General features: G+C 39.6%; 2 protein-coding genes and 1 long non-coding RNA gene across 3 annotated transcripts in view; all 3 read right to left on the bottom strand.

Annotated features, from left to right (window-relative positions):
• LOC309844606 overlaps positions 1 to 26,821 on the bottom strand; it is a 95,595-nt gene that overhangs the window by 7,817 nt on the left and 60,957 nt on the right. The window contains exons 2-3 of the long non-coding RNA XR_014300788.1: positions 4,964 to 5,175; positions 271 to 322 (exon numbers count right to left, since the gene is read on the bottom strand). This is a non-coding gene — a long non-coding RNA (uncharacterized lncRNA). The remainder of the gene's footprint in view (positions 1 to 270; positions 323 to 4,963; positions 5,176 to 26,821) is intronic.
• LOC309844588 (olfactory receptor 2A1/2A42-like) lies at positions 14,024 to 14,965 on the bottom strand (the record flags this gene model as incomplete). The annotated part of the gene is made up of 1 exon (XM_082691665.1): positions 14,024 to 14,965. The coding sequence occupies one exon, from the start codon at positions 14,963 to 14,965 to the stop codon at positions 14,024 to 14,026; it is 942 nt and encodes a 313-aa protein (XP_082547791.1).
• OR2A7 (olfactory receptor family 2 subfamily A member 7) lies at positions 25,783 to 26,715 on the bottom strand (the record flags this gene model as incomplete). The annotated part of the gene is made up of 1 exon (XM_082691669.1): positions 25,783 to 26,715. One exon carries the CDS (start codon positions 26,713 to 26,715, stop codon positions 25,783 to 25,785), a length of 933 nt encoding a protein of 310 aa, XP_082547795.1.

A 26,821-nucleotide genomic window follows, 5' to 3' on the forward strand; every position in this document is an offset into this window, starting at 1 on the left:
AATATTTATTGAGGGAACAAATGAATGAATGAACATACAAAATAAGTGAATGCCTAAATATTGAATTTTTGGACTATCCTTGCACTGGGTCTGGAATTTCTGCCTTGTTTAAATCTTGCATGTCCAATAAAGGACATTTTTCCCAAGGGAAAAAAAGAACACTAAACTAGAATCTCCAAAATATTTAAGCATCAGACAGTTGAAAGACACTTCTGTTTTCTTTTTTCCCCACATTTTATTTTATTCTGCAGGATACTGAAAGCCTCTTACCTGAATCAATGGATTAACTTCGCTAAAGGACGAGCAGAAGTGAGAGGAGGAACTGAAAAAGAAATTAAATACATCTCAGTTCTAAATGCAACATTCAGACATTGTTTTGTGCTATAAATGGTGTATCGTATATGTATATATGTATATACCGATTAGCAATTTAAAAATTGGCAAACTGTTTGATGACTAATAAACTATCCAGTGTCTTTGTGGTTTCAAAGTAAATTTCTAAGATTGAAATCATATCTTTACACAGGAACAAACCTGCCAGTACTCGATGGGGCCTAGTTTCAAAAGTAAAATTTAAGATCTGAAGAGCTGACAAACCCTCTTCTAATGCTGTAGGCATGACTCACACGGCATTCCTGAAATAAAAACTATTTTTTAAATCCTTAGTTCAACCGAAGTATTGGATGGCTTACTTCTAAGTAATAGAGAAAATAATTGTTGCTACTCATGTACTCAATAGAACCCTTCTCTCTCTTTTAATTCAAAATATTTTACAATTTCTGAGATTTTCCTCCCTGTCCCATGTGTTCTTTAGAAGAATGTTGTTTAATCTCCAAGTATTTGGGGGATTTTCCAGCTCACTCTCTGCTTCTGATTTCCATTTCAACTCTGTTGTAGTCCGAAAGCACACATTGTGTGACTTCTGTTCCTTTTAATTTGTTCAGGTGTATTTTATATCCCAGAATGTGATCTACTGGGGTGAATGGATGTCCTGCGTGAGCTTGAGAAGAACGTGTATTTTCTCCTTATTGTCGGATGAAGTAGTCTGTAGATGTTCATTGTATCCATTTGATTGATGGTGGTGTTGAGTTCAGCTGTATCCTTATTGATTTTCTGTCTGCTGGGTCTATTTCTGATGAAGGGGTATTGAAGTCTCCAATTCTAATAGTGGCTCATCTACTTCTCCTTTCAATTCTACTGGTTTTGGCTCATGTATTTTGATGCTCTGTTGTTAGTTGCCTACATATTAAGGATTATGTCTTCTTAGAGAATTCATCATCTTTATTCCTGGTAACTTCCTTGCTCTGAATCTTCTCTCCTTTTTTTTTAAATAAAAATTTTATTTATTTATTTGACAGAGAGATTGAGAGAGAGCACAAGTAGACAGAGAGGCAGGCAGAGAGAGAGGGAGAAGTAGGGTCTCCGCTGAGCAGGGAGCCCGCTGTGAGGCTCGATCCCAGGACTCTGAGATCATGACCTGAGCAGAAGGCAGCCGCTTAACTGACTGAGGCGCTCACGCACCCCTCCTCCTTCTTGATGGTTATGTCTGTCTGTCTCTGTTCCTCCGCCTCACTCCATCACTGCCTCTACTCCGATCTCCTTCTCTCCTGGTCCCCTTTATGATATTCTCTTTCTGTTTCACATATTCCTTATCTCTCGTCTACATTTCCCATTCTCAAAATCTTTATTTTCTCCTCCACGGTATTTCTAGAGATGTATCAATAGTTCCATATTTGAGTGGTGTCTAGAAGATTTTGATTACATAGAAAGTCTACATTCAGGTTAATTGGCTTTATCCAGGTTAATTGTTTTACAAGACATAGGTATATTTTTAAATATATAACCTTGGAAAATACTATCTTATTCACAGTAGCAATAGTATCTGTCAATACATTTATCTGGGATATGGAAATATTATCTCTGATACCATAATGGCCAATAAGGCCTTTCTACTTGGACTTCAGAATTAATGTAACAAGAACTTGCATTTAAAATATACTCTTAGATTGAAGAAATCTTTTTAATCTGGTCAATAATAAAAATAGCATATATTGGATCAAGCATTAATCCCATAACACTGTAAGTATGCATTAAATATTTATTGACTAATGATACCAATTTGATTAAATGCAAGAAAACGAAATGTTAACGAGCTCTCCACATTCTGCCATAAGCCAGATTCTCAAGCAAAAAAGAAACAAAAAAGATCCAAAAAACCCACACAAAAATCCCCAAATATTGAAAGGCACCATAGAATAGCAGTGAAAGAGCATGGGGTCACACACACATTTGCTACTTTTATAACCCTGAATATATTTCTTAACCCTATTTTATCACTTTTTTAAAAGATGTGATAGTATTTTATAAGGTTATTGTGAAGATTGAGATAATACATATTAATGAAGATAATATGTTAATTCAATTAATTAGTTGAGATAATACGTTGAACATATTCTTTTTTTTTTTTTTTTAAGATTTATTTATTTATTTGACAGAGAGAAATCACAAGTAGACGGAGAGGCAGGCAGAGAGAGAGGAAGGGAAGCAGGCTCCTTGCTGAGCAGAGAGCCCGATGCGGGACTCGATCCCAGGACCCTGAGATCACGACCCGAGCCGAAGGCAGCGGCTTAACCCACTGAGCCACCCAGGCGCCCTGAACATATTCTTGATGCACGGTGAATGCTCAATAACTTGGATCAATTACCATCAATCTTTAACAGTTTCTTGACTAGCCTGTGACTGTAGGGATCTGAGAAGCATCGCTTCTTCCTGGTGCCAGTAGTCCCTGGGATCACTCCCCTTATCAGACATTACCCCTTTTTTTTTTTTTTAAGATTTTGTTTATTTATTTATTTGTTAGAGAGAGAGAGAGAGAGTGAGTGCAAGTGCACTAGCAGGCACAGCGGCAGGCAGAGGCGGAGAGAGAAGCAGGCTCCCTGCCGAGCAAGGAGCCCAATACGGGACTCCATCCCAGGACCCTGGGATCATGACCTGAGCCAAAGGCAGTGGCTTAACAGATTGAGCCACCCAGGCATCCCTAGACATTACCCCTTTCATGTCCGTTTTGTGAAGTCTGCATAACAATGTAAGCCTACAATGTGAGTTTGTGGCTAATATGTTATGGAAGGACTAGTAAAGCAGATTTTGCCTCTTGACCTTCTGATGTCCTTTTTGGGAAAGAGCACAATCAGTTGAAGAGATATCAGGGATTAAAAGGACACAAAACTGTGATAAACTATTTAAAACTGAATAGATTATCATCTACAAAACAACTCCTTTCCTTTCCTGCACTCATCTAACCACATCACCACACACACACACACACACACACACACACTCACTCACTCACATATATTCCAGGTTTGGGAAAGTCTAACATTTAAGTTGAGTACTTTCTGTGTGCCTGACATTGTTCTCCAAGTTACAGGTGAAGGTAGAGCTGTGTATGGGCAGCATAGATTATGTATTGTGGTTTTATTGACATAAACCCCAGGACTAAACTAATTTCAGTATTTCTCAAATGTAAAACCACTTGTAATATATCTCAGTGTAAAGTTCTTTGGCTTAGGAAAATTATTTTCCATACTTAACCTAAATCCATCACACAAAAATTTCCTATTCTTTACTTAGCATCACCGTCCATAGATTATTGCTTTCATGCAGCTACTTTCCATTGTATAAAATGATACGAACCAAATTCTACACATATTTACATTATTTGTGAGCAATTTGTTCAACTAACTTAGCACTGATTTTTTCCCTCAAACTAGCCTCGTAGCAGGATAACAATCAGCCCACATTTAGACAGGACTGAATTTCCTTACCTGTTTTTAAAAAGAATAGTAGGTAACAGAGTGATAGTCCACAAAAAGATAGCTCCTACCCCATCTAACAGACATTATGATAAACACAGTGTAACCCGGTTTGCTCCCACATTTGGACTCAAGGACCTCAGAAAGGAAAAGCACCTAAAGGTTGGGCAGGATCCTGCTTTCTGGGAGCTTCTGTGGGAACTGCAGAACCCTCACTTCTCTGCTTGATCAAAAATGTGGCAGAATCCTCAGAAAAGGAGCTTTTATTCTCTGATGGCCTCAACCTAGTCGGTAGCTCCTGAGGGCTCCCTGGAGGGGTGAGCCGTGAGATGCGTGCAAGCCCACCTGCACTGGGAAGGGGGGACAAAGCTGTTCTCTACCTCTGCTCTCATCCCCAGCAGGACCCGTGATTAGACCACACAGCCAGCCACAGAGCACACCTCTGGGACAACATCAGTCATTACAGTCCCTGAGTACTTGGCATTACTGGAGTTCATGAACCCCAGCCCTGTCCTAATTCCCAAACGGGCAGATGGTTCAGGTGAACCTGTAAGGAAGCAGAACCAGTGTGATGGTGAAGCAGCTCCAGGCCTTCCCCTCCTCCCCACTGCCATCTAGGCCCCTTGGGGGAGCAGCAGAAGCCAGAAGAAAGGACCCTGAAACATCAGCTGGTTGCAAGCAACAAGTCAAGGTGTGGAGATACTGGAGAGAACAGGTTACGGAGTCCACGGAGAGCCAAGCTGTCCCAGTGGGGCTCATTAGAACATGCCTGAGGAAGAGTTTTGTAGGGCACAAACCACCCAGGTAGGTCAACCTCGGAAGCATTCTGTAATCTCTGTTCTGAAGCTAGGAGATTCCGGGTCCCTTCCAGGGACCTTCCAGAGAAGGGGAGGAGAGAACCGTCTCCAAGGCAGCTTCCCCTACAAGCCACTATCTCTCCCAGGAGCGCGGAGATCCTTGCTGTGGAAAGTGTTCTCACGTTCTCTTTCTCTCTCATAGCAGGCATAGGAGGGCTAGGAATTTCATATCAAGCAACCCTGCAATTTACGAGTGAATGAGTTTGCTCTAGTGTGATCCTCAGCCTGCTGCGGTTATGGCAGAAACGCAAGGAAAGTCCTGCACAGGTTATCATGTTTTGAGAACATGCTTACCTGTGTTCCAGTTGTACATGTCCATTGTGAGAGGAACCACATATCCATCCAGGGACACAGCAATTTTGCTCCTGATTATGTAAAAAAGCTGGTGTGCAGTAGGCAATCCTTGAACACTAGAATCCTTTCTTCTTTCTCTTTGCACACTCAGGTGAACACAGAAAATGTGAGCCATTTTGTTTGGTGTTTTTACTCAGGTAAACACAAAACTCCTGTGAAAAAAATAGGACATGTTTTCCTATATTCAGCACTATGAAAACATCAGTTAAAAAAGTCATTTTAGGGGAACCTGGGTGGCTCAATCTGTTAAGCGTCTGCCTTTTGCTCAGGTCAGGATCACAGGACTCCTGGGATCGAGCCCCACATTGGGCATCTTGCTCAGCCGGGAGCCTGCTTCTTCCTTTCCCTCTGCCCTTCCCACTGCTCGCAAGTGCTCTCAAATAAAGTCTTTTTAAACAAAAAGTTATTTTAGAACCATGAGAGACTGTGCACCCTGAGAAACAAACTGAGGGTTTTGGAGGGGAGGGTTTTGTGGGGTTGGGTGAGCCTGGTGGTGGGTATTGTGGAGGGCACGGATTGCATGGAGCACTGGGTGTGGTGCATGAACAATGAATCTTGGAACACTGAAAAAATTAAATTTCAAAAAGTTTGAACCTATGAGATAAAAAAAATTTAAAAAGTCATTTTAGGGTACAAAAATAGAAAATTTTAACTAAAACCATCATAAGAAATTAAATATAAAATTTTATGATACCAAACAAACTAAAATGTAGGAAATGCATCACCTCAAAATAAGATGTTTTCTGTTATGTATCAAATTGCTGCAACTTTTAACTTGTGCACAGCTTCTAAAAGTGGCTGAGACAGGACCATATGCAAAATATAAATTTATACAAAGGAAACTAACACAGAGAACGGACAGATCCTATTTGATATGGATATTCTCTCAAGAGTTCACCTTATGTGCCAGAGTGCAGAAATCAGGAAACTGACTTTCATAAGCAAGCACTGACGTGAAGAGAATGGCTTCAGAGACTATATTTCTGTTATCAACATATTAGGAATATTGGTTATAAATACACATTTTGATAAAAACAAAAAATTAAAAGTTAGCCAGTAATTCCCATAGTATACCATTGGGGTTATCACATAAACAAACATTTAGGAAAATCCTTCAAGAACCTAAATGTCAACATCTCAAAACTCAAAATTGTCAACATTCTGTAAAATTAATCTGAAATAACTTTTGTCTTGATCCTGCTTGCTATTTAAAGAGAGTAACAATGGCATAAATACACAGAGGAACTAACATACAGAAAAACACAGTGAGGATTAATTGAGATGAAAACATCTACTGGCATCAGGCATTTGAGTTCCCTGGACCTTCCTTGACCTTTGTACCTTTTATGCGTAAAGTCAAGTCCTGCTCAAATTTGTTGAAAGAGTTCATTTGACTGTAACACAGAAAGAAATCAGCATAAAATGGGTGGATTTGACTGTCTGTCATAGTCAATGACCATAATAGATATTCTGCACAAAAAGCAGAAAATAAGGTTGTGACATGAGCGAATGCGTTTTCAGGATGGCCTGACAAAGATATATTGGTAGAGAATGCAAATGGTAATGTTCTCAATTGTATTTGTTTTCCTTTTTAATTCTTAATTTTTTTTAAGATTTATTTTTCTATTTGAGAGAGAGAGAGAGAGAGGGAGAGAATGAGCAGGGAGAAGGGCAGGAAGAGAGGAAGAGTGAGTACTCAGCAGACTCTGCTGAGCGCGGAGCCGGGGGCAGGGCTCAATCCCAGGACCCTGAGATCATGACCTGAGCCCAAACCAAGAGTTGGACACTTAACCGACTGAGCCACCCAGGCGCCCCTCAGTTGCATTTCTTAACAAATTATGAGTTAAAAGGTCAGAACTGTGTTTGGAATCCTTAACAACCCGAGAAAGAGGCAGAATTTACAAGGGCAATTTATGTCATTTGCTCGTGGTATCTTAAGGAGCACATAGCTCCTGAAAAGGTGTGATCTTGGTTTCCTCAGACACAGTTGTCTTGGGGCTGCGCCTGTCTGCACCTGGATGCACTTCACATGGGTGGGGGTGAGAGGTGGAGTCACATTGTTGCAAAAGGAGCGGAGGCATTAAAGATGTGTTCCACGTGGAGGGCTGCGGTGGGTGTGAAGCGGGCTGTGCGTCCTGCACAACTGCTCTCCCCATCCCTGGCTGGAAGTGAAGGTCTCCAAGGCCAGGAGGTTGGTGGGGTGATGGGACAGAAGGTCTCTGCGTCTCCGCATGGCAGACTCTGCCGTTTACCTGCATAGGAATTAACATGAGTGAGAAGTACACTTTCGATCTGTAAAGTCACTTTCATGTGGGGCCTTATTTATTTACCCATAAATACATTGTGGGGATTAAATAAATGAGGAAAAGCCTGGTAACTCCAAAACTAAAGTATTAGTAGCTTTCAAGATCAATTCACATGGTGAAGAGCATCTCCTTATGGCACAATAAATTGGGTTTTTATTTATGTCAGACAGTTTTGTCTTAGAGTCTGATGAATCACAGTTTACCTGGCGTGTTATTTTGGTTGTTCATTCAAATGATTTCAGTTAATAGGTTACCTTACCCAAACGTTACAGCATAATATTGAACAATGAAGTAAATAGATACAAAAAGGATATTTTCAGAGATGCCTTGGTACAATTTAACATTCCAACAAGATTCTAAACTGCTTTTAATTACTTAATTTATGATTTCACTAAGATATGTGAAAGATATATACTGATAAATATTTGAGCACTTAAGGGACCAGAGGTGTCTTGAGATAAGTTTAAAAAAAAAAATCTATCAATACACATGCACTGTAAAATTGACAATAAACACAGGGATGCCTCGGTGGTTCAGTTGGTTAAGCTGCTGCCTTTGACTCAGGTCATGATCCCAAGGTCCTGGGATCAAGTCCCCCATCAGGCTCCTTGCTCGGCAGGGAGCCTGCTTCTCTCGCTGCCTCTGCCTGCCTCTCTGCCTGCTTGTGTGTACTCTCCTCTCTATCTCTAGCAAATAAATAAAATCTTAAAAAAAAAAAATTGACAAAAAACACAGAAGTATGTATTTCTCGAGCTTATTTCTAAAAGAAACTTCTATTGATTACTCAGTGTGCACCATCCTTACATTTCACATTTAAAATCACACACATGTGGGATACCTGGGTGGCTCAGTTGGTTAAGCGCCTGCCCTCAGCTCAGGTTATGATCCCAGCGTCCTGGGATCAAGTCCCACATCGGGCTCCTTGCTCTGCGGGGAGCCTGCTTCTCCCTCTGCCTCTGCCTGCCACTCTGCCTGCCTGTACTCTCTCTGTCTCTCTGACAAATAAATAAATAAAATCTTAAACAAAAAACAAAACACACACACGTACCCATTGTACCCATGTGTATGCATACAGATGTATGAGTTCAGGAAGAGCTAGAAGTTTCTCCTACAAAATGAAAAATAATATTTTTAAATTTAATTGTTTTTACTTGTATTTTTTTTTATACTACATCATTAGTTTTTGATGTAGTGTTCAATGATTCATTAGTTGCACATAACACCCAGGGTTCATCACAGCACATGCCTTCCTTAAAAAATGACTTAATTTCTTCATTCAACTATATTTGATAAATAATTTCTACTGTAGCCCATTATAGATAATACTTGTTCTTTTTAATATATTGCATATATACTTGTCCAAACTTAATAAATTGTAGATTATGTGGAATTTTTTAGAATAAATTTCAATTCAAAATCCTTGAGCATGTTTCTTTGTGCAATTACATTACTTCACAAAATAAACATGTCAGTAATAAATAATAAATATTCTACAAGTTTTTGTTCACTTTTTTCATGGATTTGTATATTACCCTTCTGTTTTATATTTATTAAAATATATTAGGTATACTATTATCCCCTTTCTTAGGATGAATTCTCAGGCCAGTGAAAAATCCAGTCTTACTTTTCTTAAGCCGTAGTTTATTGTAGCTAGGCAGGGCTCCATAGTTCAGGCTGTATGCGGGGGACAGTCTCACATAGTAGTTATAGACATGGTTTTTGGCCTTTGGAACACTTAGGTGAGAGTCTTGCTCTGCCACACTGGCTCTGTGACCCCTGAGGTGTTTAACATCTGTGCCTGGATTTTTTTCATTATGAATGAACTCTAATGGTAAAGCTTATCTCTGGGAATTTTTGTAAAGATTAGATTGATATTAATGAATGTGTCCTCATAGAACAGTACTTGATGTGAAATAAGCCATCAATAAATGCAAATTCTTAATATTATTATGCCAGTTATTCAACACCAGACAGAGATCTGGGACCCTTTACAAATGAACAGTAATCTTAATCTTTTCCAACCAGGATAACGAACCTTTTTTTTTTTTTTAAAGGGATGACAGTTTATATGGAATGTGTCTTATTCTCTATATCTTATACCATCCATAGTTCCAAGATCATTAATATATACAAACTCTTCATTTATTTGATGTTTACTTTTGAATTCCTACTATGTGCAAGGTTCAGGAATTAATTGTATTCAGTTATTCTCAAAATAATCCATTTAACTGTGTCTTCTAGTAAAAGAAAAAAAAATCAAAATGCCAGAAGGTTAGAAAAGAGGCACAGAATTAGAAGTACTTATAGATCATCTAGTAGGACATTTTGTTTTACTGGTGGGAAAAACCAATGCACAGAGGAATTAAGTGATTTTTCTAGGGTCACACAGTGACCTGGTAGGATTGGCAGAACCGAGATAGGAACCCGATGTCCTGTGTCTGAGCCCGGCTTCTGAGGGTGAAACCAGACTGTGCTAACAAATGCACGTCTTCTCGTGGCCCAGTGGTGTTACACAAATTAAAAGCAAACAAAAAGCAAGCAGAACAAAACAAAAAAAACAAATGAAATTGAAGCAGTGGTCTTGTCAAAGTTCATTAAGAAGGGAGGGAAGCCGACCCTTCCATGTGGTCTAGGAAAAGACTTCAGAACTCTGACATCCCCGCAACCCAGAACTCTGACATCCCCGCAACCCCATTCCAACTCTCTTTCCCTTTTCCTCCCTAAGAACCATAGAGTTAACAATGCTTCTCTTTCACATTAACATTCAAAGTGTGGTCTACAGCATCATCAGCAAGATAGAGGAGATTGTTAGAAATGCAAATCTGGGGGTGGGTATTAAGGAGGGCATGGATTGCAGGGAGCACTGGGTGTGGTGCATAAACAAGGAATCTTGGAACACCGAGAAGAAATGCAAATCTCTGCCCATCCCATTCATAGCCTGCATTTCTGCAAGATCTTCCTTGATTTGTATGCACACCAACCCTTAACAAAGAATAAACAATCGTCCTACAGGTCAGTGGTTCTCAGTGCCCACTCCACATGCCAAAGACACTGAGGAATCCAATGCTAAATGGCTTGTGAACTAGCTCTCACCTACAGCACCCCATCCTATCATTTTCAGTAGGTACAACCCCTAATTGTCCACCAACTTGCAAGAGGTGGGAGGGTTCACACCCTCTGCATAGCTGCTCAGCTAGCACAGCACCGCCTGGCATAGTATAACCAGAGACTCTCACAACTTGGCATGCTCTTTTTTAAAAGGCTCATATCCTCTGTTCTACATGATAGACATGAATGTACACACTTTTTTTTTATATTAAGGAGGAAATACTTATAATCTGTTTGTAATTCCCCTGCAATCACTGGCCAATGAGACATAATTAATCACTAATATTCCTCCGACAAGGAGAAACTTTTGCAAGAACTGAGTGCATTCAAAACTTAAAGGGACTAATGGACAAGAAGATGTCTAACTTTGAAAGGGTAGTGGCTGCTGTATTTAAGTTAAATATTTTATGATGCTACCTTTTTTTTTTTTTGGATAGTAGTCTAGACTAAATGATCAGATATATGTCTGCAGAAGGTCCTTTATAGGGTGCCTGGGTGGCTTAGTGGGTTAAGCCTCTGCCTTCGGCTCAGGTCATGGTCCCAGGGTCCTGGGATCAAGCCCCACATCGGGCTCTCTGCTCAGCAGGGAGCCTGCTTCCCCCTCTCTGCCTGCCTCTCTGCCTACTTGTGATCTCTCTCTGTCAAATAAATAAATAAAATCTTAAAAAAAAAAAGGTCCCTTACAAAAAGATCACTCACAGTTAATCTAGATTGGATTGACTGGCTCTAAATTCTGATTCCACTACTTGATATTTTTATGACATTGAATATGTTACTTGGTTTTCCAGAACTCGATTTCCCTTCTGAAAATGAAAATACAATAGTTGAAAGTTTTGATGTGAGGATTGCATCTAGAGGATTTAACATAGTGTCTGGTACATAGCCAATACTAAATAAATTTTAGTTGTAGTTATTTTATATCATACTCTGTTTTGCAAATAAGAGGAGGTTGGAAAATGTAGAAGTCCTAAGATAGTTTAACGTTGAAGACTGTGTAGTTAATTGATAAAGGTTCATGAATGTACCCAACCAGTGCTTGCTGGGTGCCTCCTAAGGGCTAGGCAGTAGGCTAATATGGATGAAAAAGTGGCAAACAGATTCCAGTTCCCAGTCTCGGGGAGCTCCCGTCTTACCTGAGAAACTTGAGACCTACCTGAGCAATGTACTATAAATGCCTCTTGGAAGATCATAACAATTTTCAACACCAAAAATGAAATCTAAATTCCTTTGTCTTGGGAAAGGGTTCCTTTAGATAAAATACTATCAAGTATCCATTCTTAATTCTACTCCATCAAAGTGAAACCAAATAATCTGTCTTCTCTTCCACTTTTCTGCTCCATGGGCAGGTCATGGTCAGGGCCCTCCGCGATCTCTGACCCTTAGAGCCAAGTTCTTCCTTGTTACCACACCCACTATTTACATTTCAGTTTACAGTCAAGGTGCTTCCTCCAGCAAACGAAAGCTTCTGTCTGAAGCCTGACATCCATCACTTGGTCTTAGTCACTGGTTTTGTTTCACTGCCTTGATTTCTCTGACCCTTATATCCACAGATAGCTCCAAAGAGGCCATGTTACCCAGTGGTTATGACTATGAGGTCAAGAATCTGATTGCCTCAGTTCTACCCTGGACTGGACAGTCAACATCTGTGATACTGGGCAAGTTACTCAACCTTCCTGCACTTCAGTTTCCCTAAAGTAAAGTGGGGATCTTGCTTTCTGCCTCAAAGGACTGTTCTGAGGATTAAGTAAATACATATGTAAAGTACACTGACTGGCCGAGAGAGAAAGAGAGAGGGAATATGAGAGAGGGAGGTATTATGGTGTCGTTATCTTGGTGTATTGGTTCTGGGTTTTAGCTCAACTAACTCACCAAGCTCAGTAAGAACGGCCTTGATTCCCATCTTCTTTATGTTCTGTGTTCCTCTAAAGTCCAAAGATTTTTGTGACTCTGACCTTAGGAGTCATTGTCCTTGACAATCAGGTTCTCATAAATGATCTTATCTTCTAGGCCTTATAGAGCACAGATCAGCTCACTGTGGCACATGAGGCTGGAAATACACCCTCCTTTATGTAATGCATCCATCTTTGGGATAATTTGGCTTTGTTCTTTATTGATGACCCTGATGTTGGTATAGACAATGCACATTGTTGTGGTTAAGTACTGAGGCTTAATTTCACCACAACAGACTGTTGTCTGAGTCAGACTGTCAAGGCAAAATCCTAACATTTGTTAGTTTCTGGTATGTAGGTATATGACAGAGTGATCATGGGACCTTCTTCATGGCTTTGTTATGATGACTAAATGAGATGGTGCGTGGATAGTGCTATCAATACACAGTGTAGAGCACTGGGAGAGCAATTAACCAAAATGTTACTCTTATAAAAATCCAGTAAACTCTGCTGCCCACGCATAATAATTAAGAATTGGGTTGAGTAATTAAGACTGGATGCAAGTGGGCATCCTAGTCTCAAGACGGGTTAGAAAGTTGATTTCAGGAGTGCTTGGGGGGGGGTCGGTAGGTTAAGTGTCCCCCTATGGATTTCAGCCCAGGTCATGATCTGTCTTGGAATCAGGCCCCCTGCTCCTCTTCCCACTTGCACTCTCTCTCTCTGTCCGTCTCTCTCAAATAAATAAATAAAATATTTTTTAAAAATTGGATTTTTAAAGTAACAGCCTACAAAGCCACCTGAAATGTAGAGGAGTCACTCCTCATCATTGGATCTGTACTGCAGAATGAATCAGTAAAAACCAATCCAATACCAAAATGGAACAGCCGGCTACACTATAACCAGAAAACTACATATCGAGATAGTCTGCATATCTACATCATTTATAGATCAACACTCAAAAGTTTCTGAAGAATCCACAAACAGCCCAAATTATATTCTTTGATACCTCTTATCAGCCTGTTCATGGAAAGAATGGCCAGTTTGGCTCCTCTGCTAGCTACTAATAATCAGTTTATCTCTGAAGCTATGATACTGTTCTCATGTTGTCTACAGATTTTTTTCTTCTTCTCTCCTTTGTCCTATATATTTTACATTAATTTTGATCCTTCACTCAGCCTGCTCATTTACTTCCTGAATCAATAATTTCATCCCAAATTTCTCACCATCATGCAACACGCTAAATACATATCTCTCTGAGTTATTCTTTTACAGTTATCTTTAACAGGGCGAGTATGATTTTAGGAGAATGGATAAGTATGCCTGTGGGTTTGGGAGATGACTGTTCTTCATGGCAGCTTTTTTTTTTTTTTTCTTCCAAACCTTATGATACATGCAGTTAGTGAATTTAAATACTTAGGCTAGAGAGGTAGATATAGTGTATTCAACTTCTGGGGCCCAGAAAATGAATTAAAATAATTTTTAATAACACAGATACTAAATTCAATGAGCAAGAAAAGAAAAAAATCGTATCTGATAAAATCATACTTGCAAGATAATCAATGAATGTAACATATCTAAAATTTTTCATTCAAAGGAAGAGGGAGGTCTTGCTCTTGTGTCCTTTGGACACATCTAAGATGAGAGAAGTGAAATTTTCTGGATTTAGGCAGCAATCACTTAGGCTGGTGATTTCAATGTCATTCCAATTGGGAATGACCTTCCTTGCACATTGCTCTTCTCAGAGCATTTTTGACCTCAGCATTTCTCAAGCTGTAGATCAGCGGGTTCAGCATAGGGTTGAAAAGACTATAAAACAAGAAAAGAATCTTCTGCTGCTCCTCAGGGTGGCGGGATTTGGGGGCCATGTACATGACAATGGCGCTGCCAAAGAAGAGCCCCACCACACACAGGTGGGAGGAGCAGGTGGAGAAGGCCTTTCTGCGGCCCTCTCCTGACTGGATCCTCACGATGGCCAACAGGATGCGTGAGTAGGACACCAGCACCAAGCAGAGGGGCCCGACTAAGATAAACATACAGGCAACAAAGATGACCATTTTGTTGAGCTGCGTGTCAGCACAGGCCAGCTTGAGGACAGACAGGATTTCGCAGAAGAAGTGGTTGACTTCATGCGGCCCACAGAAGGGCAGCCTCAGGATGAGAACCACATGGACCAGGGCGAGCAGGGAGCCACAGGCCCAGGAGGTCGTCACTAGGGTGAAGCAGCCCCTCCAACTCATGATGGCAGAATACCGGAGTGGGTGGCAGATGGCCACATACCGATCATAGGACATCACCACCAGGAGAAGACATTCTGTCAGAGCAAAAGTCAAAAAGAGAAAGGTCTGTGTCAAGCAGCCAGCAAAGGAGATGGGCTTGTCTGGCTTCAGGAGGTTCACCAGCATCTGGGGCACGGTGTTGCAGGCATAGGCTATGTCGACGATGGCCAGATGGGAGAGAAAGAAGTACATGGGGGTGTGCAGTCGGGAGTCCAGCCAGATGAGCCCCAGGATGATGCCATTCCCCAGCAGGGTGCAGGCATAGAACAGGGAGAAGAGCCCAAAAAGGAATATGTGAATCTTCGGACCAAGACGAAATCCCAGTAGGATGAATTCTGTAACCATTGTTTGATTTTTCTCCATTTTACTATTAAAGAGAGAACCAGATAGCTATGGGACACAATGGTTTTAAAACAACTCTTTTATTTATTGTTTCATAAATTTTGGGTGTGTGCAAAATTATTAAGAAACAACTTTATTTAAGAACTCACTGAATTATAAAGAAGGAAGTAAGGAAAGTAAGAAAGAGAAAGAGGGAGGAAGAGAGAGAGAGGAAGGAAGGAAAGAAAAAAGAATCATTTACCTATTTAAACAAATTTAAATTATGAGTCTGTCTTTAAGCTAAATTCTTAGTTTTATAGAAGGGGAATATGTTTCCAGTGATTACCTACATTGAGCCATTGACACTGAGATGGAATAGAAAGTAATCATGAAATATGGATTGCCTCAGAGCTACGTATGTACAAATCTGTGAGAGAATTAATGTACAGGGAAAATAATTAGTAACGGAGGAGCTTTCAGTGAGATTGGTCCTGGAAAAGAAATTAATTTTAATTATTTCAGCTGAAATCATGGTTGAGCTACTCTCAGAATCTAAATTCCGTGTTCATGGATTAGAACTGATATTTTTAAAATTTCCATACTACTCAAAACCATCTGTAGATTCAATGCCATCCCTGGCAAGAATCCAAGAACATTTTTATTCAAGTAAAAAAAAAGAATTCAAAAATTAAGGGCCCCCCAAAGACCTTGTATTGTCAAAGCAATTCTGAGAAAGAAGAAAGCAAGATTTCAAGCTATATATTAAAGCTATAGTAGTCAAAGTAATATTATACTGGCATAAAAACAGACATGCAGACCAGTGAAAAAGAATCAAGAGCCCAGAAATAAACTCACACAAATATGATCCACTAATATTTGACAAAGGAGCCAAGAGTACCCAATGGAGAAAAGATATTCTCTTCAACCAATAGAGCTAGAATAATAGGGTATTTGCATATAAAAGAATGAAATTAGACCCCCTTCCTCACACGGTTCACAAAAATTAACTCAAAATGGATGAAAGATCTAAACAGAAGACCAAAACCCATGAAAGTCCTGGGAGAAAACATAGGAGAAAAGCTCCTTGACATGCAATGATTTTTTAATTTTTTAAAAAAGATTTATTTACTGATTTTACAGAGAGTAGGGGAAGGGGCAGAAAGAGAGGGAGAGAGTCTCAAGCAGATTCCCAGCTGAGCGCGGGGCCGAGTGCAGGGCTCCGTCTCCGACCCTGGGGCCATGAGTCTAGCGCATGATAGACTAAGCCACCCAGGCACCCCAGCAATGATTTTTAAATATAACACCTAAAGCACAAGCAACGAAATAAAAATAAATAAGTGGGATTATATCAGACTAAAAACTTCTGTACAGCAGAAGAAATGATCAACAAAATGAAAAGACAATCTATGAAAAGAGAAAAAAGTATCTGTAAACCATATATTTGATGAGGGGGTAGAATCCAAAATATATGAAGAACTAATACATCTCCGTAGCAAAAACAAGAAAACCTAAACAAATCCTCCCAAATAATCACATCAAAATGGGCAAAGAAGCTGATAGACATTACAGTTCGCCCACAAATACATGGAAAGGTATTCAGTATCGCTAATCCTAAGAGAAATGCAGATGGAACCCACCGTAAGCTAGTCATCACACCTGTCAGAATGGTGGCATTAAAAAGACAGGAGTTAACAGAGGAGGAGGAAAGGGAGCCCCTGTGCATGGTTGGTGGGAATGTAAATCGGTGCATCCACTAAAGAAGACGGCATGGAAGTCACTTAAAAAATTACAGATAGTATTACCATACGACCCAGCAACTTCACTTCTGGGAACGGACCTGAACGAGGACACGATGAAGAAGAGCTATTTGCAGCCTCACACTCAATAGGAGAGCATTATGCGGAGTCCAATAAATCAGACAGAGAACGCAAATACTGTACGGTCTTACTTATACGTGGGATCTAAAACGAACGAACAAGCAAAACCAAACTCGTAGGGAAAAACGGTCTGACCTGTGATTACCAGAGGAGGCAGGTGGGCGGAGAAGGAATCGGAGGAAGGGGGTTGGAGGTTCTGATTTCACGTTAACCAAACAAGTACTGGGGATGTCAGGTACAACGGGATGACGAGAGTTAACAATGACGTGTGGTATGGTTGAAAGTTGTCACCAGAGTAAACGCTGAGAGTTCTCATTCCAAAATGGAAGATTTGCTTTTTTTTTTTTTTTTTAAGACTTATTTATTTATTTGACAGAGAGAGAGAGAGAGAGAGAGAGTGAGTCACAAGAAGGCAGAGAGCAGGCAGAGAGAAAGGAGGAAGCAGGCTCTCCACGGAGTAGAGAGCCCGATGTGGGGCTTGATCCCAGGACCCTGAGATCATGACCCAAGCCGAAGGCAGAGGCTTAACCCACTGAGCCACCCAGGCACCCCGGAAGATTTGCTTTTTTATTTCATTTTGTATCTATATGACATGATAAATGTTAACGAGATTTACTGTGGTAATCATTTCATAATTCTTGTAAGTCAAATCCTTGTGCTTGTACACTTTACTTTTTATTTATTTGAGAGAGAGAGAGAGAATGAGGGAGAAAGAGCACAAGCAGGGGGAGGAGCAGAGGGAGAAGCAGACTCCCAGGCCAGGGCTTGATCCCAGGACCCTGGGGTTATGATCTGAGCTGAAGGCAGACACTTAACTGACTAAGCCACCCAGGCACTACTTGTACACTTTAAATTTATATAGCACTATATTTCAATTTTATCTCAGTAACACTGGAAAAGAATTTTTTTTTTTTTAAAGTCATAGCCTGGGGAGCCTGGGGGGCTCAGTGGGTTAAGCCTCTGCCTTTAGCTCAGGTCATGCATGATCTCAAGGTCCTGGGATTGGGCTCTCTGCTCAGCGGGGAGCCTGCTTCCCCCTCTTTCTCCACCTGCCTCTCTGCCTACTTGTGATCTCTCAATCTCTCTCTGTCAAATAAGTAAATAAAATCTTAAAAAAAAGAAATAAAAGGTCATAGCCTGGAATGAATAGGGAGAGGAAATATAATCATCTTGCTGTTAATTCAATCCTTCATATTTGTAACATGCATTTTAACAGAGACCCAAAACATAAGAAGTTCTATTTAAACCAAAAACTAGTGACTGACCGCAGCACACTTCATAAGTTGCTACCAGAAACAAACTATCGACACATTGGTAATTCAGTTTGCCTACTAAGAAATGGACATACCAACAAGTTAGTGTTAAAATACTTGGCCTATAAATTTTATCATCGACTTGATAAACGGGAAAGTACCAGGAAATATTTGACTGGAGAGTTGTGGGAGCCTCCACAAGCCCAGCCAAGGTGCTTTGATACAATCTCAGAGTGGAAGGATGCGACAGTGAGCCAAGCATAGTCAGGTGTGTGGGTTACCCGTCTGGAGACAGGCTGTGGGAGAAAGAAAGGGGACGATCAGTATGGAGCATAGACACAAGGTCAGAGAGGCAGCATTTGCCTGTGCATCTTTAATGCCTTTTAGGGACAGAAGCCTGACCAATTGTCACGGTGACCCAGCCTAGATAGACAGCATGGGTGACCAGCACTCCTATTCGGAAAGATCTCTGATTAGCCTCTCTTGCTTTAATTTCATGTTCACCAATCAAAACATTAAACAATAAATTATGTTTTTGAGTAGATATTTCCACAAAGAAGGGCTGCGTTGATCATCAAAGGTCTTTGTTTGTTATACAGCCTCATCTTGAGTTTTAATGATACGAACATTTAGATCCTTTAGCTTACACACTGTCCCACTGTGCTGCAGATTCCATGATGCAGTTCCTGAACAGAATTTCTAAAGCGGGATCTAGAAGCGAGGACCAGATCCCAGACCTGGGTCACCTCACCTAAGTAAGACCCAGGAAAAGAAACTGAACCCTTCTGAACAGAACAGATGAGATACCTGTTTTCTTATAAGCATTATTGATAAATTATCAAATCATCTGGATATAAAAGTAATTATATATATAACAATATATTAAAATATATTGTTATATATAAATATATTGTTATATAAATAATTGTTATATATATAATAAATTATTGTTATCTATATATTAAAATATATAAAACAACATATAAAAATTCCTCATATGTAACTAGGGTTTATTTGATTTTAGGTTAATATTAACAATTTCTGTGCTTAACAAACCTTCTAAGTTTATTTTTTAAATACACAGGCATAGGAAAATATTTGGCTGTGAGAAATATTCAAAACTACCCACTTATATAATAGTAATTTTTTTCTAATTTTCCTTTATTCTCTTAACACGAAAACCTAAATGAAAAAAGAGAGTATAAACCATGGTTTTCTGACAGCTAAATTTAAGACAAAAAGGAGGCTAGAGTACATTAGTATTCTTTCAATACAGTAGTTCTGTTTCAAATTTTATTTCTTTTAAAGTGGTGGAATAGACTGGGCAATTTTTATATGCTTGCAGTTAATAAACATTTGTCAAAGGGACAAATAAATGAGTACAAATGAACAAATGTCTAACTATTGATTACTTTATACTAGATTTGATTTTGTTTAAAATTTATAAAATATCATATTCCTGCCAAGTTCAGCCTATTCCTCCCAAAGGAAGTAAAGTATAGCAATTCAGAAGAATTGCACCTCTAGAGATATGTATTAAAACTGATTGTTAAAAATTTGATAAAACTAACTGAAAGATTTGCAAAGTATTTTAAATAATTAAATTACACTTAATAATTAAATATACTCCTCTTTTATCTATTTTTTATTTTATTTGATATCTATCTGACATGTATCAGTTAAAAACAGTCAAATGAGATGCAAACAGATTAAATTTCTTCTGGGCTGGTTGGGAGTTTAGGTGGTGGCTCAACACCGTGAGGTGTTCCAGGTCCAAATGTCACCTTTGGGCACAAGAGGCACATGAATTTATCTATGCAAAATTTCAGAATTTCAAAAGTGGTACACTGTTGTCTGGTTAATGAATAATTAGGCAAAACTAAGTTCTAAAATAAATATCTAAGAAGGAAATCATGTCCTATATAAACATCAGAACTGGATAGAACCTATGTTTTAAAAAGTACATCTTTTGGGGAGGTGAGCCGGCAAGTTCTCTTCTAAAGTAGTGGACTTGGGTGAAGCTGAATTCCTGAAATAATCACCTATTGTGAATTCATAGCTCTGCTGAACTGTAGGGCTGCTTACCTACAAGTAGCGAGGAAAAACTGGAAACATTCATTTTATTGCTTATGTAGTTATAAGCCAAGATTTTGCCAACTCGTCTTATGGAATAAGGGTTGAAAGGATAAGTGATTTTTCTGGATAGAAGAACCACTGTGAATCATAAAGAACGAGTGAGTTTCATGTAATGATAACCTATTTGAGAATCTGTTAAAGGTTAATAGAAAAAGATAGACATTAAACATAAAAATCCTATAGAAAGAAGATTTAAGGTGTTATCGCCTAGGTCGCCTTCCTTCCACCTCCCATGCCATCATATAACACTTTGGTTCCTTTCTACACTTTTCCCATCGCCACTGCTAAAACAAATCTTCTAAGCTATGAAAAAGCTAACATTTACACATATTTACTGAATACATTCTAGCTGTCCTTAATGCTAAGCTTAATGAGACATAAGCATAGGACATAGATTTAGTATCCATTTGGCTTCCTCTTCCATTGCGATATGTATCTCATAGATTTCGTATGAACTACGCCTGTGCTGACAATAAGTAAATGCATAATTTATACAATAACCAACATGTTAATTTTCCTGATATAACATCATTCTGTAATATAACCTATTGTCATTTTCTTTGGCTAGGAAGATTATTCCATATGTTCTATCTACATCTATCTATCTATCTATCTATCTATCTATCATCTATCATCTATCATTTTGAGAATGAGAGAGAAAGAGAGAAAACGTGAATGGGACAGAGGGAGAGGGAGAGAGAGAGAATCTTAAGCAGGCACCCGTCCAAGTGCAGAGCCTGGTTCAGGGCTCAGTTTCATGATCCTGAAATCATGATCTGAGCCAAAATCAAGAGTCAGACACAACCGGCTGAATCACCCAGGTACCCCTCCTTATGTTCTATATAAATCCATGACACAGAAATGTCTTACTCCTTTTGTTGTGCCATCTTTTTCAAGTGTATGTCTACTACAAGGATATTTCTCCACCAATGTAACAAATCAACAAATCCTAAACGACGTTATATAATTTGTCTATAAAATGTGCATCTCAATTTCCCCTGAAACTATTCCTATAGAATGTAAAAGAGGAGCATATAGGTTTAGGATTAACAAAAAATAATATTTCTCTTTCTAACACTTAAATAAAGATTGGCAGAATCAAACTGATAGTCCACAAAAGGGTAGCTCCTACCCCATATAACAGACATTAATGATAAACACAGTGTAACCCAGTTTGCTCCCACATTTGGACTCAAGGACCTCAGAAAGGAAAAGCACCTAAAGGTTGGGCAGGATCCTGCTTTCTGGGAGCTTCTGTGGGAACTGCAGAACCTCACTTCTCTGCTTGATCAAAAATGTGGCAGAATCCTCAGAAAAGGAGCTTTTATTCTCTGATGGCCTCAACCTAGTCGGTAGCTCCTGAGGGCTCCCTGGAGGGGTGAGCCGTGAGATGCGTGCAAGCCCACCTGCACTGGGAAGGGGGGACAAAGCCGTTCTCTACCTCTGCTCTCATCCCCAGCAGGACCCGTGATTAGACCACACAGCCAGCCACAGAGCACACCTCTGAGACATCAGTCATTACAGTCCCTGAGTACTTGGCATTACTGGAGTTCATGAACCCCAGCCCTGTCCTAATTCCCAAACGGGCAGATGGTTCAGGTGAACCTGTAAGGAAGCAGAACCAGTGTGATGGTGAAGCAGCTCCAGGCCTTCCCCTCGGTCCTTCCCCTCCTCCCCACTGCCATCTGGGCCCCTTGGGGAGCAGCAGAAGCCAGAAGGAAGGACCCTGAAACATCAGCTGGTTGCAAGCAACAAGTCAAGGTGTGGAGATACTGGAGAGAACAGGTTACGGAGTCCAAGGAGAGCCAAGGTGTCCCAGTGGGGCTCATTAGAACATGCCTGAGGAAGAGTTTTGTAGGGCACAAACCGCCCGGTAGGTCAACCTCGGAAGCATTCTCTAGTCTCTGCTCTGAAATGAGGAGCTTCCAGGTCCAGTCCCTCAGGGAAGGGGATGAGAGAACCTTCTCTAAGGCAGCTTCCCCTTCAAGCTTCCTGGGAGCGACCTATGATCTTGTCATGTTTATTTATATTCCACTGTTTTCTTGTACTGGATGTAAGGAGACCAAGATGTTATTTGGGAAATCTCTTATCAGTCAATCATGTGATTTACAAAGCAATTAGTTTATTACAGTGTCTCTTGCTGGGGTTCTCATGAACACTTGGGGAAAACTGGTCACAATTATCAAGTTTGGAGAACACATCCACTCTGGGAAAAAACACACATTCAGGGACACCAAAAAAATGGCTCTTAATCATGTGAAAATCCTGGTGCACACTAGGCAATCTATAAATACCGGGACCTTATTTTTTATATGTTTCAGGTGACTTGCAGAAAATGTGGAAATCTGGAAACTGACATATAAAAAATAGCAAACTGAAATTCTTGAAAACAATAGGATATAGTTCTCTAGTTTATCTACGGCACAATCATCTGTTATACAAAAGTAAAAACTTTGAACTAAGATAATAAGGAAATTAAATATAAATGTTTATGATATCAAACTTTAACTTTGGGAAATGCATCATCTCAAAATTACATGCATTGCTTTAACTTGTGGACAACTTCTAAACATGGTCAGAGGAGGGGCACCTGGCTAGCTCAGTCTGTAGGGTATAGGAGGAATTTTTATTTTGGGGTCATGAGTTCAAGCCCCATGTTGGATATAGAGCTTACCTTTAAAAATAAAAAGTGGTCAGGGGCACCTGGATGGCTCAGTGGGTTAAAGCCTCTGCCTTCAGCTCAGGTCATGATCCCAGGGTCCTGGGATCGAGCCGCACATCGGGCTCTCTGCTCAGCGGGAAGCCTGCTTCCTCCTCTCTCTCTGCCTGCTTCTCTGCCTACTTGTGATCTCTCTCTCTCTCTCTCTGTCAAATAAATAAATAAATTAATTAATAAATCTTTAGGGGAAAAAAAAGTGGTCAGAGTAAAACATAAACATATATAAAACATAAATGTATAGAAAGGAAAAGAATACATAGTTAACTCATAAATACAATACACATGTTTTCAAATATTTACATTACCTGTCGGCATTGAGCATTTTCTGTAAACACGGACCTTATTTGAGCCGCATTTATAACTTGTGATTATAGCAAGGTCCACCAGAATCTGGACATAATTTCCATTTGGAAGTAGAGTAAAAACTTTTAAACACTTTCCAAAGTAAATTCCTTAATAATTGGTTTGCAAAATGTTGGCTTTTTTTTTTTTAAGATTTTATTTATTTATCTGACAGACAGGGATCACAAGTAGGCAGAGAGGCAGGCAGAGAGAGGAGGAAGCAGGCTCCCTGCTGAGCAGAGAGCCTGATGTGGGGCTCGATCCCAGGACCCTGAGATCATGACCTGAGCCACAGGAGGAAGCTTAACCCACTGAGCCACCCAGGCACCCCCAAAATGTTGGCTTTTAATTGATGAAATAAGTATCTGGGTCAAGCATGAATGTATCTTCAGAAAGTTGTAACACATACAACTGATGGAAAGTAACAATTGTTATATTAACGTTGCACTGGGAATCTTGGAAACGGGGGAAACAAAGAGGCAGAATTTGTTAAAGTTGATTTTTACTGTGTTTATTATTATTTATGTCCAAGGTATAAAAATTTCAGTGACAAACATCTAGGTTTGTTATGAGAATTGTGACCTACTGGGGGGAATTTTTCTGCAGTTTTAAAAAAATACCCTTCTATATTATTCCATTCCATTTGCTCTGACTCTAGGCTCTTTGAGTCGTATATCTTTTTTATTCATTTCTCAGATTTTTGAAAAGAGAACTGAGCTATCTTGAATAAAGGGTACAGGCACTCCTTTCTCTGGGGAGAAACATCCTTTGTTATAAAGGTTGAAATTGGTATCTAGGTTGACCATGATTATTTTGTGAGTTTTGTGAAGGTCATTAAATTCTGACCATTCTGACCTATTCCAGGTTAACAGATACAAAATTAGTTTATGAACCTACCAAACTAATGACCAGGACTTAAGCCCCTAGGGTTTTTTTTTTTTTTTTAAGAGAAGTTGATTTGACTTTCATTTTTCCCTTTTTCTAGGATCCATTGAGCCCCTGAAGACCGTCCATGTGTTCCTTTGTGCTCACTGAGCCCTTTTCTTTTGTGATTGCAGTAGTGCATTTGGGATTCCATATAGAGTATCAGGAAATTCATGGGTGTGAGGCTATCATTTGAGACTTGTTCATTTCAGGAATAACCAACATATAATAAACCATGGACTTTCCTTATTTTTTTCCTATTTAATCTTCAAGGGATCAACTATCTCCTTGGGCATTCTATCCCTTATTCATTTCTTTTTTATCCATCATTCATTGTGTAGCCCTAACCCTAACCCTAACACAACAGTGGAGAAATATTTCTAAAGCTTATATACTATGTAGGTAGGGGCTTTGGCAAATCCTTCCAGATTTCTGTGAGAAACTTGGTTCTATCTTTCAAACCAAGAAGACCAAAAAAAAAAAAAAAAAAAAAAAAAAAAAAAGATTGAGTGTAATGGGTAAATAGGGAAATGCATGCATTTTTAAAACTCAGATATAGAAGATTGTGAAATGAAATTAGCCCATGAAATATATCTAGGAATGCTGATCCAAGATGAAGCAGAGGGTTGGATTGTCTCCAGATGACCTAGCAGTGAAGAGCAGAGACATTCACCCTCACTTCCTTTACCCAAAGAGAGCACACATTCTCAAGGGCTGATTCAGGGTACTCTGCTTAGACCTACATCCTCTTCAGAGGCTTACCTTGTAGAGAAAAAAAATTTTTTGCTCTAGAAGGTAGTTACAGGAAGTGTTCACGAGGAGTCAATCAAGATCAAGATTTCCTGTTCCAGGAAACTGTTGGTGTTATAAAAAAAATTTTTTTATGTGACCAAATAAATTTGGAAAATATTGGTTAGAAATTGGAATAAAAATCTTCTTTACCATAAAAATGTTTAGTCTTCACTAGGCTAATATGAATTGTGAGCTCTAAAGTAAGGCATTTGCAATAATTTTCAAACTTACTTGGCCATAGAATTTAAAGCCCTTGAGAAGCTAGTGTTTTGAGAAAAACATTTTGGGATGCATGAGGCTAGATTATAGCTTGAAGAAGGTATTAAAAAGGGTATTATTCTAGACCTGCAGCTTCCAAATCCTGGTTCATGGACTAGCTGCATCACAATTTGCTATTGGTAATATTTGAAGATACAGATCTCTAGGATACATCCCACCTCTATTGAATTAGGGATCTAAGTGATGTCCAGAAGATGGCTCTATTTTTAAAAAATTTTTATTTAAATTCAATTTAGTTAACATATAGTGTATTATTAGTTTCAGGGGTAGAATTTAGTGATTCATTAGTTTCATATAACACCCAGTGCTCATTACATCAACTTCCCACCCTAATGCCCATCATCTAGTTATCCCATTTCTCCACCCATCTCCCCTCCAGCCACCTTCAATTTGTTTCCTAGATTTAAGAGTCTCTTATGGTTTCCTTCCCTGTTTTCATCTTATTTTGTCTCAGATAATTCTCATGCTAAGTTGGAGTTGGAATTTCTTGAGATAATATCTTCCTAGATCACTATCAACCCTGATGCTGTAATATTTTCATAAGTCTCTTTCAATTCCCAGCACTCTCTTCAAGGCATTCTTCACTTCTAAGTTCCTGAGACTATAGATAAGAGGGTTGAGCATGGGATTGAAAAGGCTGTGAAACAGGAGGAGATATTTTTTCTGCTCATTGGGGTTCCCATACCTGGGCCCAACATACATTATGATGGCTGTACCATAAAAGAGTCCAACCACACAGAGATGGGATGAGCAAGTGGAGAAGGCTTTTCTTTGACCTTCCCCAGACTGGATTCTAAGGATGGCACAGAGGATACACATATATGAGATTACAATTGAGGTGAAGGGTCCCACTAGCACAGAAATTGCTCCACCCAATACTACAATTTCATTGATGTGTGTATCTGCACAGGCAAGTTTGAGAACAGCCATGATTTCACAGAAAAAGTGATTGATTTTCTGGAATCTACAGAAGGGTAAAGGTAAAAGTAACATGAGATGAATCAAAGACAGGAGGACTCCGATGGTCCAAGAAGTCAACACCAGGGTGATACAGATTCTCCAGTTCATAATGGCAGAATATCGGAGGGGGTGGCAGATGGCCACATACCGATCATAAGACATCACCACCAGGAGAAGACATTCTGTGACAGCAAATGTCAAAAAGAGAAAGGTCTGTGTCAAGCAGGCAGCAAAGGAGATGGGCTTGTCTGGCTTCAGGAGGTTCACCAGCATCTGGGGCACGGTGTTGCAGGCATAGGCTATGTCGACAATGGCCAGGTGGGAGAGAAAGAAGTACATGGGGGTGTGCAGTCGGGAGTCCAGTGAGATGAGCCCCAAGATGACCCCATTCCCTAGCAGGGTGCAGGCATAGAACAGGGAGAAGAGTCCAAAGAGAAGAATTTGAATCCTCAGGCCAAGGGGAAATCCCAGTAGGATGAACTCTGTGATAGATGTTATATTGTCTACCATATCCCTATGACAGAATAAAAGGTTAATATTTATATTCAAAAGAAATCTTTAAAAATAGATTTATGTTAACTTATTTGAAACCTCTTTATAGGATAGAAAAGTGTTC

The sequence above is a fragment of the Mustela nivalis genome, assembly GCF_964662115.1.
Source record: "Mustela nivalis genome assembly, chromosome: 12".
Lineage (NCBI taxonomy): Eukaryota > Metazoa > Chordata > Mammalia > Carnivora > Mustelidae > Mustela > Mustela nivalis.